The sequence below is a fragment of the Eubalaena glacialis genome, chromosome 9, assembly GCF_028564815.1.
Source record: "Eubalaena glacialis isolate mEubGla1 chromosome 9, mEubGla1.1.hap2.+ XY, whole genome shotgun sequence".
In the NCBI taxonomy this organism is placed as follows: Eukaryota; Metazoa; Chordata; class Mammalia; order Artiodactyla; family Balaenidae; genus Eubalaena; species Eubalaena glacialis.
Genome location: NC_083724.1, coordinates 85,830,281 through 85,843,250, shown reverse-complemented (window position 1 = coordinate 85,843,250; position 12,970 = coordinate 85,830,281). Strand labels below are relative to the sequence as shown.

The 12,970-nt window shown below is 34.7% G+C and overlaps 1 protein-coding gene across 4 annotated transcripts in view; it reads right to left on the bottom strand.

Annotated features, from left to right (window-relative positions):
* The window catches only part of NAA35 (N-alpha-acetyltransferase 35, NatC auxiliary subunit), a 94,749-nt gene that overhangs the window by 70,759 nt on the left and 11,020 nt on the right, over nucleotides 1-12,970 (bottom strand). For 3 of the 4 annotated variants that reach the window (XM_061200558.1, XM_061200559.1, XM_061200560.1), the window contains exons 3-6: nucleotides 11,759-11,792; nucleotides 6,283-6,397; nucleotides 5,332-5,406; nucleotides 2,856-3,023 (exon numbers count right to left, since the gene is read on the bottom strand). In XM_061200558.1, the coding sequence (XP_061056541.1) occupies nucleotides 2,856-3,023; nucleotides 5,332-5,406; nucleotides 6,283-6,397; nucleotides 11,759-11,792 (392 nt within the window). The remainder of the gene's footprint in view (nucleotides 1-2,855; nucleotides 3,024-5,331; nucleotides 5,407-6,282; nucleotides 6,398-11,758; nucleotides 11,793-12,970) is intronic. The other variant, XM_061200561.1, reaches the window with a different exon arrangement.

Sequence of the window (12,970 nt, the reverse complement as noted above, 5' to 3'; positions counted from 1 at the left end):
CTTTTGCAACAACATGGATGGACCTAGAGATTATCATACTAAGTGAAGTAAGTCAGAAAGAGAAAGACAAATACCATATGGTATCACTTATATGTGGAATCTAAAATATGACACAAATGAACTTATCTATGAAAGAGAAACAGACTCACAGACATAGAGAACAGACTTGTGGTTGCCAAGGGGAAGAGGGGGTGGGTGAGGGATGGATTGGGAGTGTGGGATTAGCAGATGCAAACTATTATATATAGGATGGATAAACAACAAAGTCTTACTGTATAGCACAGGAACTATATTCAATATCCTGTGATAAACCATAATGGAAAGAAATATGAAAAAGAATATGTATATATGTATAACTGAATCACTATGATGTACAGTAACAATTAACACAACAATGTAAATCAACTATACTTCAGTAAAATAAATTTTTTTTAAAAAGTAACCACATAGCAATCAGAAAACACCTTGATGGGGTGATAAAATCACATCACCATTGAGGGGCAGATGGACACCGTATGCCTCAGATGTGATACCATAAGAAGGACACAACATCACTCACATCACATGCCAGCCAGGACTGCATAATATAAATCTAATCAGGAAGAAAGAGCAGACAAACCCCAAGTGAGGAACATTCTATTAAAAAAGGGAAAGCAGGAGAGGGCTGCATTTTCCAAAAATATCACTGTCATTAGAGACAAAAGGATAAGGAACTGTTATAGATTAAAGGACACTAAAGAGATATGCAGCTAAATGAAGGACATGATCCTAGACTGGATCCCATACCATAGGGAAAGATAAGAAGGACATTACTGAGTCAACTGATAGAAATGGAACATGGGTAATGGATTGGTATTATAGATTTATTGAGGTTGATAATTGTGCTGTAGTTGTGTATGAGAGTGCCCTTTTCCTTACAAGGTGCATACTGACGTGTCTCAGGGAAGAAGATCATAATGTACACAACTTACTCTGCAATGATTCAGAAAAAAAATACATATATACATACATGCATGAGAGAAAAACTGAAAAAACAAATGAGATAATAGGTTAATAGCACCTGAATCTGGGTGTTTTTTGTGCTGTTACTGTAACTGCTGTTATTTGGAAAATATTTCCAAATAAACTTTCTTTTCAAAGATTAAAAAGAGGGAAACAATGACTATTCATATCCTACACACACACACACACACACACACACACACACACACACACAGAGCATGTGAGTGCCTGTTACAGGTAGAACATGGTATCTCACAGTTTTAATTTGCATTTCTAAAGTGAGGTTAAGCATCTTATGTTTAATGGTCATTTTATTTCCGTAAACTGTCTTCCGATTTTTAAATAACTTTTTACACTTGAAATATTTTTTCTATTTACAATTTATTTTGATGTTGTTATAAACTGAATGTTTGTGTCCCCCCCTCACTCCCAAATTCGTATGTGAAATTCTAATGCCCAGTGCGATAGTATTTGGAGGTGGGGCCTTTGGGAGGAACCCACAGAGTTGTTTAACAAAAAGTCGCAAGGCTTAAAAAAATAAAAAAGAGGGGGAACCTATAGATCGAGACTTAAGACATATCAATCAACTGCAGTAAACAGACTGAATGTGTCCCGTCAAATTTTATATGTTGAAACCTAACCTTCAATGTGATGGTACTGGGAGATGGAGCCTTTAGGAGGTGATCAGGTCATGAGGCTGGGGCTCTCATACATGGGATTAGTGTCCTTATAAAAGAGACTCCAGAGAGCTCCCCACCCCTCCTTCTGCCATGTGAGGCCACAGTGCAAAGATGAACCAGGAAGCAGGCCCTCGCCAGGCACCAAATCTGCTGTTGCCTTGATCTTACACTTCTTAGCTTCCAGAACTATGGGAAATAAATTATTGTTTATAAGCTACCCAGTCTATGGTATGCTGTTATGGCAGCCCAAATGGACTAAGGAAGATGTAAAATGCTGATGAAGTAATTTTCAAGGGTACTAACTAATTGTTCCAGTACTATTTGGTAAAAAAATCCTTTCTCTGTCCCACTGATTTTTTATGTCTTTTGGGGTATACTTTGAGAATGTACTTAAAATAATTTGTATGACTCTTCTCACTTTTTAACTCAAACTAATCTTTTAAAAAATTCCATCCAAATGGATAAGACTTTCCATAATGACATCATATCAATTCAAATATGTAGCTAAAAAACCAATGAGTGTATAAGAAGTACACAGTATTTCATAAACAACTCATAAGCCACACATTCAAATGTGAAACTCACATTAGGCATATATTTCATTATTCTCATATACATAATATAAATTTAGAAAAGCTTTACACTGAACCATTGCTGGAGCCTAAGATATTTATTCTGTATCAGTAACAGTGTGAAAAAAAAAAAGTTTCAACAAAGTAGAGAATTAAACAAATATAATTACTTATCAAGAGTTTCAAATGCTATCACATCTCCCCTTAAAATATCAGTACCTGAAATCTTTTTTTTATGATAAAGAGAAAAAAATCTTTCTATGTCTAAAATGCACAACACTTCCTCAGGCTGAGGTACTTAGTACTAAGTGGAAGAAAACGTTTATATTCTAAATTATTCTTCATAACTTTGTTTTCCTTAGCTCCCTCTTATCTAAAGACTGAGATTGACAGAAGGAACACACATTAAGATGAAGGTCCTTTCTTGGAGAAAACTGGATTATTTTAGCCAATATATTTGTAAACATCAACAGCATATTACTTTAAAATCTTTTAACTATAAATGTTGACAAAAAAATACATATCACACAATCATTTAAATACTTCACACTGAATAAGGTGGTCAATGAGCTTCAGGAATTCTTATAATACAAAATCGTACCTCTTCAAAAACAGCAGCTTTATTTACTTTTTCCCTTGCAATGTCACAGATTTTCAAGATACCCAGAGCAAAAGCTTTCATGGCAGGATCTTCTATAAAGTCTGGATTATGAATGTAAAGGCACGTAAATACTGTCTGTGCCAAGGAATGGCCTTCTAACCATGTTATCTATAAAGAAATAAAAGAATGCACATGTTTAAGGTGATACACATAGTCTGAAAAGTCTGAGCCAACAGTCAAAGGCCAGAGTGCCACAGGCCCAAATAAATATGATTAATCACAAGATTTAAAAGATGATTAAAAGGAAGGTCAGAAAAGACAAAATACAGTTAGAATTCACTTTCATTAACTAAAGTCTTTCAAGAATTAAAAACATGATTACCTTAAAGTAATAGATATGGGAAGCATTCTTTTATATAATTCAGTTTGCGAATATTCGGAGATTAATGAAATTACAGGGCCTCCTTACATCACATCCAAAAGCTATCAATTCTACAATGTAGTCAATAAAAACCCATGAAATTAAGGAATTCACAACTTTAGAGCTAACCCGTTTCTTAGCCACTCATTCAACTCTTCTTTTTCAACCCAACTATTACTAACCCAGTCAAGTGCATCACATCTCACCTAGGTTACTACAAGAAACTATGCAACTGTTTCCCTGCCTCCCACCTCTACTTCAGTACCCCCATTCAGAGGGATCTTTCTAAAACACAAAAATAATCAGGCAACACTATTTTACTGAGTGACTACCATGAGCCAAGTACCATGTGCTAGAAGCTAGAAGAACAGCAGCCAAAACTGAGTAATTATGATATCTAAGTACTATGCTAGGTATTTTCATATATCTTATCTCATTTTTTCCTAACACTTTGAGGAAGGCGGTATTTTTCTCATCTTACATATAAAGAAATAGTCAGAGTGTAAATAATTTGCCCAAGTTTATTCAGTTGTAATTTACACTAAGTCCAAGAATTCTGCAATAGAGCAAAAAAAATGCTACATTACAAAATGAGAAAAGCACATGAAAACTGCTCTAATTAAGATGTGTATTTTGCGTTACTAGTGAGCAGAAGAGAGACTTTCCAGACTGAAAACCATCTGCCTATTAAAGTTCAAACTTACATACAGCCCCGAGTCTCACAGAATTGTTCCTCAACTTTGACAAAAATCCTCCTCCTTGCCTCCTTTTATCCTATTCCACTAGGACAGTAAATGGCTAAAGAGTAATAAAAACATCTCTGAGAGAAACAGACAGCTTTGGAGGAAGAAGAATCAGGATCAGGATTCTGGTTATGCCCCTTCCTAGCAAAGTAACCCTAGGCAAATAGATAAGAGTGACACCAGATAGCTCGCAGAGCTGATATAAGACCTAAGTGAGGGACTTCCCTGGTGGCACAGTGGTTAAGAATCCGCCTGCCAATGCAGGGGACACAGGTTCAAGCCCTGGTCTGGGAAGATCCCACATGCTGCGGAGCAACTAAGCCCGTGCGTCTCAACTACTGAGCCTGCCCTCTAGAGCCCGTGAGCCACAACTACTGAGCCTGCCCTCTAGAGCCTGCGAGCCACAACTACTGAGCATGCATGCCATAACTACTAACGCCCACACACCTAGAGCCCGTGCTCCGCAACAAGAGAAGCCACCGCAATGAGAAGAGCACGCACTGCAATGAAGAGCAGCCCTCGCTCGCCGTAACTAGAGAAAGCCCGCGCACAGTAACGAAGACCCAATGCAGCCAAAAATAAATAAATTAAATAAATTAAAAAAAAAAAAAAAAAAAAGACCTAAGTGAAAAATACACACAAAAAATACATAACAGAAGTACTTCATACACACTGGCAATCAATGAGTATTTTACTGGATGCACAAATGAAGAAATTTTATATTATTTCTAAGGACAATGATTTAATATCAAGTTTAAAAAAGAAAGGGACAGTCAGAAAGAAGGGAGCAGAAAAAAAGGGCTGTACAAATGAGAATTTTCCCACAATTAAACCACACGATCCAGGGAAGACAACCTATTCAGCATATATATAAAAATCACTAAAAAATTTTCTTCATAGTAGAAAATGGCCAGTTTACTTCAGTATACCTTAGATTAGGAAAAAAACTTATCCAAAGCCAATCCAAAATTCTCTTTGGTTCAATTTCATGCTTATTAATGGAACCTCCCAATTTCAGATTTGTCTCCCTGGGTAGCTTGAGAATAAAAAGGGTACTTTGGATAATGCCTATATATTATTATCTTCCTTGGAAAGAAAATATCCTTCCAGAAGATGAGAACCTAAAACCACCCAGATGAAAAGATAAAATGCTGTTTCCTACAGCATAACTTGGCCTGCTAATCTTATGTACATCTTACTAGGCCAAGCATTACATATATTTCATATTCAATGTTGATGTATATACTTCCAAACTGAAATTCAAGTTAAGTCATAGTTTTTAAACCAACCAACATGTTATCTTAACTCTTACCAAACAGCAAAAACATGTATCCATTATCCCTATCAATTCAGGCAAGGTGAGGTCTTTAATTTTAATGGTGCCATCCTAAAAAGAAGGGGAAATATGACATATAAGTTTTTAAAATATGTATGGCTACTATGTACAGTAAATATTTTAAAATATCAATTCTAAGGAAACTATCTCATCATCTGATAAAACTAAGGTGCCAAATTAACTCTGTATTCTTAAAAATAATGTATCTTAATGGGTCTTCAATATGAAAAATCAAAGCCTCTCAAATTTGAAACGGAATAAAGGCCTTTATAAACAATAGAGTCAAACCAACAAGCATTTTAAAAGCACAGTTCAAATTAGTTTTAAACATTAGTAAGTATGAAGCATTTTAAGGAATTGAAACTACTCACAAAGAAAATAAAACTACTTACAAAGAAAAAAAAATGTTTTAAACATTTCCCTTAAACTAATTAACTATACTACTCATAATTTTTTTTAACACTATCCACTTACTTAGCTAATCTTTCTTCACAAAATATGCAAAAATTAAACAAAATATGCAAAAATTAAACTCTGAGGCAACTATGAATGAACTTCTAAATCAATTCTCATTGAGTTAAACATCTAGTTCACTACCACAAGCATTTTACTTAATATATTAATACATAAAATTTAATCCCTAAGCCAATTACCCAGGTATGTGAATACATACTCAAATGCTTTCAAAAATTAACTTAAAAAATGCACACAGACACAAATTTAGAGCAAGCTTTTAATGGAGACCTTAAACAATTAAAATTTCAATGGAAAGAGAAAGATAACCAATGCTTGTTTACATACCTGAGAGGCATTTAAGAAAATTACACTTTAACATACTAAGTTTGATTTCCATTATTAATCAAAATGTTTTAACATATGAATAACAAACAACAAAAGAAAAAACACAAAAGGCACAATGGTGACTACCTTGATAGCTTGTTCAAAATTGAGAACTTTTCGATTAACTTGGTTTCCAATCATGCCAGCATCCATCTTGGGATCCATCATTTCAATGGCTGACATAGCTTCAAAAAGACCAAATCTGCAAATAAAAAAATTGACTCTACAAATTGTTTATGAACTAATAAGCTTACCCAGATTCCAACAATGGTACAAAAATTATTACAGTACTTTAAATAACTACCCTATTTTATGTATTTGGTCTTCCCAACTTGCTATCACTTCTACTTCAATTAGATAATCTTCCTTTAACATAAAAATTCTTCCATGTACTTGTCACTCAAATTATTTTACATGTACTATGAGGCAAGAAAAGAATTAAAACCAAAGTTGTTTTTGTTCTTCCTTCAAAAAGTTCACACATTAGAAGTTTTTGAAAAAAAAGAGATCAACTGATCTACAATGGATTTCATTTTGCCTTCTTTAAATAATTTTCTCTAACTATTTAACACTTAGAAAGTTATGTTTGGAATAATCATTATCAAATGTAACTTTTAGATTTTTTTCATTTTCTTTACACCTTGAAAGTCTAAAAACCTGGCATGTTACCATCTATAATGCCCAAAGTTTTGGCAATTACATAAGAAAAAAATAAAATCCAGAAATTTTGATGGTCTGGTGTTTGTAGCTTAGTAGCCATAGAAGCAGACAGTTGTGATGTAGTGTGGACTGATTAGTTAGTATATCTTTAATTGAGATATGAGAAAAGAAAAGCCTAAAAGAAAGTTTGACTGTCCATCAAGCTACTGACTTCCTATTTTGCTTAGTCTAAGCCATTAGATTACCAGGAAAATAAAGACATCTACCTTGTTACATTAAATCATTTCTCTCAGAAAAGCAGCAGCAGTAAGACTTCAAGAAAAATAAACAAATCGGACCTAATCAAACTTACAGGCTTTTGCACAGCAAAAGAAACCATAACCAAAATGAAAAGACAACCTACGGAATGGGAGAAAATATTTGTAAATGATGCAACCAACAAGGGCTTAATTTCCAAAATACATAAACAGCTCATGCAACTCAACAACAACAACAAAAAACAACCCAATTGAAAAATGGGCAGAAGACCTACATAGACGTTTCTCCAAAGAAGAAATACAAATGGCCAGCAGGCACATGAAAAGATGCTCAACATCTCTAATTATTAAAGAAATGCAAATCAAAACTACAATGAGGTACCACCTCTCACTGCTCAGAATGGCCATCATTAAAAACTCTACAAATAACAAATGCTAGAGACGATGTGGAGAGAACGGAACCCTCCTGCACTGTTGGTGGGAATGTAAGTTAGTACAGCCACTATGGAAAAGAGTACGGAGGTTCCTGAGAAAACTAAAAATAGAATTACCACATGATCCAGCAATCCCACTCCTGGGCATATATAGACAAAACTTTAATTCAAAAAGATACATGTACCCCTATGTTCACAGCAGCACTATTACACAACAGCCACGACATGGAAACAGCCTAAATGTCCACTGACAGATGAATGGATAAAGAAGGTGTGGTACATAAATACAATGGAATACTACTCAGCCATAAAAAAGAATGAAATAATGCCATTTGCAGCAAACTGGATGGACCTAGACATTACCATACTAAGTGAAGTCAGACAGAAAAAGACAAAAACCGTATGATATCACTTATATGTGAAATCTAAAATATGACACAAATGAACCTATCTACGAAACAGAAACAGACTCATGGACATAGAGAACACACTTGTGGTTGTCAAGGGGGAGGGGGTTGGGGGAAGGATGCAGTGGGAGGTTGGGGTTAGCGGATGTAAACTATTATATATAGAATGGATAAACAACAAGGTCCTACTGTATAGCACAGAGAACTATATTCAATGTCCTATGATGAACCATAATGGAAACGGATACATAAAAAAAATGTACATACGTATAACAATCATTTTGCTGTACAGCAGAAATTAACACGACATTGTAAATCAACTATAATTCAATTAAAAAAAAAAAGAAGAGCTTTAAGGAGACACTCCCTGAAATCCATCAAACCTCTTAATGCTTCAATTTAAGATACTCTGACAATATGAGCATACTGAAGAAAACTCTCATCTATAAATCTGATGCAATGTTGCGAATCAAAACCCAAATGGTATTTTTCAAAGAGCTTGTCAAGCCGAAAGAGAAAATATGCAAAAATGGAAAAGAACCTTTTCAATAAAACAACAGGGATTCACCAAATATCAAAGATACTATAAACCTGTAATAATTAAAAGCATTCTAGCATACACAAATGAAGAAAAAACAATCCAAAGCCATGTTTTTGTAGGAAGTACATATGATAAAGGTGGAATTTCAAATTAGTGGAAAAACAGTGTATTAGTCAATAAATACTATTAAGACAAATGGCTAACCATCCTGAAAAAGTGAAATCTTTGATTTACGCAATTTAATAAAACAAACCCCAGGCAGATCTAAGTTCTAAACCTAAAATAAGCAAACAAACAAACTCTTTTAATAATTTACAAAGCTACAAAGAAAAAAGCTGATAACTCCAACTGTGTAAAATATTAAAAATTTATATGCAACAATAAACCAGTCAGTTAAAACACTGACAATTATCTAGGGGAAATATTTTTAATATAGATAATTTTGAAAAAGTTAATATCCAGAATATGTAACTAACTCATACAAATAGGAAAAGGCAAATAATCCAAAGAAAAGTAGGCAAAGGACATGAATGGATAATTAAGAGACAATATAAACTATTAATAAAAAAGTAAAAAGCTATTCAAATTCTAATGTAATCAAGTAATGCAAAACAAAATGATGCTGGTTTTTGGCGGGGGGGCGGGGTAAGGAAACTTTTTTTTTTTTAAATTTGTACTCTCATATGCTGTTGGTATTAGTGTAAATTGATAAAGACTTTTGTGAGAGAAAAAATTTGGCTGAATCCATTAAAATCCAGTCATTTGATTTCTGGGCTTCTATCCTAAAAATCATTTGCACATGTATATGTATAAAGAGGCTTGTATAAATTAAATGTTTTCAATTTTCCCATGTTACCAAAAAATGTTGCAATCTGAATGTCCATCAATAGGGATACCATAAAACAAATTATGGTACAGTCATTTTATAAAATAAAAAGCAGCAGTTAAAATGAACAAGGTGGAGCTAACATGGAAAGATCTCCAGGATATACTGAAAGGGGGGGGTGGGGAATTTGCAGAATACACACAGTCGACCCTTGCTATACAGGGGGTTGGCTCCAGGAGCCTCCACAGATGCTCAAGTCCCTTACATAAAAAATGGCATAGCTGAATACTGTACTATATATCCCCATTTACAGTTAACTAGTTTTATAGATTTCATTCACGTATATAAGTATATATATTTTTTATAGGTCCAGGACATGTAACAATCTGATGACTTATAACAATGACTACCTCCAAGCAAAGAACAGAGATTGTGTTGGAGAGATGGTGTCATGGGAAGTTCTGCTTCATCTCTAATGTTTAAATTTGTTAAAAACAAAGTATCCGTTTATTACTTATATGAAAACAACTAAAGAAAAGTTGTTAATGGCACAATTAAAACCCTAGATCAATAAAGTCTACCATATGACCCAGCAATCCCACTACTGGGCATATACCCTGAGAAAACCATTCAAAAGGACACATGTACCCCAATGTTCATTGCAGCACTACTTACAATAGCCAGGACGTGGAAACAACCTAAATGTCCAAAAACAGATGAATGGATAAAGAAGATGTGGTACATATATACAATGGAATATTAGTCATAAAAAGGAACAAAATTGGGTCATTTGTAGAGATGTGGATGGACCTAGAGTCTGTCATACAGAGTGAAGTAAGCCAGAAAGAGAAAAACAAATATCGTATATTGATGCATATATGTGGAATCTAGAAAAATGGTACAGATGAACCTATTTGCAAGGCAGGAACAGAGACAAAGATGTACAGAATGGACATGTGGACACGGGCGGCAGGGAAGGGTGGGACAAACTGGGAGATTAGGATTGACATATATACACTACCATGCATAAAATAGCTAGTGGGAACATGCTATAAAGCACAGGAAGCTCAGCTCAGTGCTCTGTGATGACCTAGACAGGTGGGGTGGGGGGTGGGAGGGAGGCTCAAGAGGGAGGGGATATAAGTATACATATAGCTGATTCACTTCATTGTACAGCAGAAACTAACACAACAATGTAAAGCAGTTATACTCCAATAAAAAATTTTTTTAAAAATAAGGTATTTGCTTTATTAGTAAAATTGCTACAGAAACCAGGGTAGCAGTAAGTTAGCTATTCCATGCATTCAACAAATACTGAGTGCCTGCTTATGTGCTAGGCACTGTTCTAGGCACTTGAGATACATGAGTGAGCAAAAAAAATTTGCCTGTCTCATGGGGCTTACGTTCTAGTGGACGGAAACAAACAATAAAGATAAGTAAATGACATAGAAGGCTAGAAGACCATACATGCTAGGGGGAAAAGAAATGACAGTTAAAGAAGATATGGATTAAAAGGATACAAATTTAATAGACGGCCAGGGCAGGCTGCTGGCAATCATGATCCCTGGGCTCAGTGTCTAAAACCTTGGGGAAATGAAGAGGGCTATGTCCCTCTAGCGGCCCTCTCTCAAATGTTATTCCATAGTCAGGAGCCACATTCTTTCCTGCATTAGCTTATGGTTTGATTTCATTATATCCTTCCTATCACTGCCTGTGACATCAAAATGATGACCTACAGTGGTTCTCAAAGTGTGGTCCCTAGATCAGCAGCATCAATCTCACCTGAGAACTTGAGAAATGCAACTTCTGTGATCCCACACTAGACCTACTAAATAAGGAACTCTGGGTGTGGGTTCCAGAAATCTGTGTTTTAAAATCCTTCTGATGATTCTGATGTCACTAAAGTCTGAGAAGAACTAAACTTCAAGTTTCTACTTCCCCTAACAAATGTCCAATCTTGTCTACTTACTAATTTAAAATTTCATACTCCCAACCTTGAAAATTGAGTCTGGCCACAGCAGTATGGGAACTGAGGCTATCTATGGGAGTATAAATATAATCAAGAATTTCCTTTCATTTACCTTTCTAGGGATTCTCAATCTACTTTCATCTAGGCATCTAATCACCTACCTCTGGTCATCAACCAGCGTTATCACATACGACATGCAACCAATACCTTTTCTCAAGAAATTCCACATCCTGTACACCTACCCTCAAGGAATGACCATAAGTCACAGTTTCACTAGGTACAACCACTTCCTATCACGACTAAGGTCAGCTGCCCCAAAACAGCTGACCAAGGTTAAAAATATATAATTAGTGTTATTCTTACAGCTTTGAAATGTAAAATTACTCAGACTTCAAGGAATACTATTGCACAGGAGACAAAATAGATGGAAATATTACACTACACTATTTCAAAGGACACAAATACTTACAGCTTATCATGAAGCAGTTCTCCCAACTTTAATTCTAAAAGAAACAAAGAGAAAAATCTTTTGAATAATACCATATTTATATTTAACTGTGAATTCTAAGAAAAAAATGAAACAAAATATTAGCACCTGAAAAATGTGCTTGCAGTCCTTTAAAATTCATTTTCTAAGAAATGGTCATGTTATTTCTACTCAATTACTAATATAATGTCTTCTACACAGTGAATATTTAAACACTAACTACAAATTGAACTTCTGAGAATTAACAAGTGACCCATCACAGGCTACAATAATACAACCAGAATTATCAGCCTCATTTTAAAAAAACCACTAATACATTTCTCCCTAAGTAAACTTTTTCACAGAACTGTATGCTATTTCTCAAGTTGTTTTTAAACTACTTGGCATCATAATCTAATCTCTTTTTGTCCCAGGAACAGTGTAGAAACTATTTTTTTATTACATTTTATTTAAATAATGTAGAAAACACTTGCATAAACAGCTGATCAAAAGAGTGTTAATCCTCCATAAAGCAGCAGTTCTCAACCTTGGCTGCATATCACTATCAATTGGGGAGCTTTTGAAAACCCCAGTGTCCAATCAGCACCCCAAACCAATCAAATTCTAGGAGTGGGACCCATAGAGTGGTTTTAAAGTACTCCAGATGATTTCAATGTGCAAGTAAAGGGAGAACCACTACTGTATCATTTTTAAGTAGCTTAAATGTTGATGGTCAACTCCTGTGGAAGACATAAAGAAGCAGTTCTCAGAACATTACTAATCTCCCTAGCTAATAAGTTAAATGACATTCATTTTTTAAAGTTCCATGTACCAAAACAGATAAATCAATGAGAAGCATTTATCAAAATACTATAATGAAGCATAATAGAACATACAGTGGTTCTCAAAGATGGTTTGAGAACCCAGGAGCCTGTGATGTTAAAGTCATTTTGTAATAATACTAAAACTAAAATACTAAAATAATACTAATACATTTTGTAAATAATACTAAACTTTTTTTCATTGTGTTGACATTTACAACGATGATGCAAAAGCAATGGTGTAAAGAGGAAAAGGGCAAAACTCTGTAGCTTCAGCACAAATCAAGACAGTGGCCTCAAGCTAAACAGTGTATTCTTCACTTCCATGCACTTTCACTTAAGAAGTCCTTGATGGAACAGTAAGAATTATTAATCTCAGGGCCAGGACCAGAGT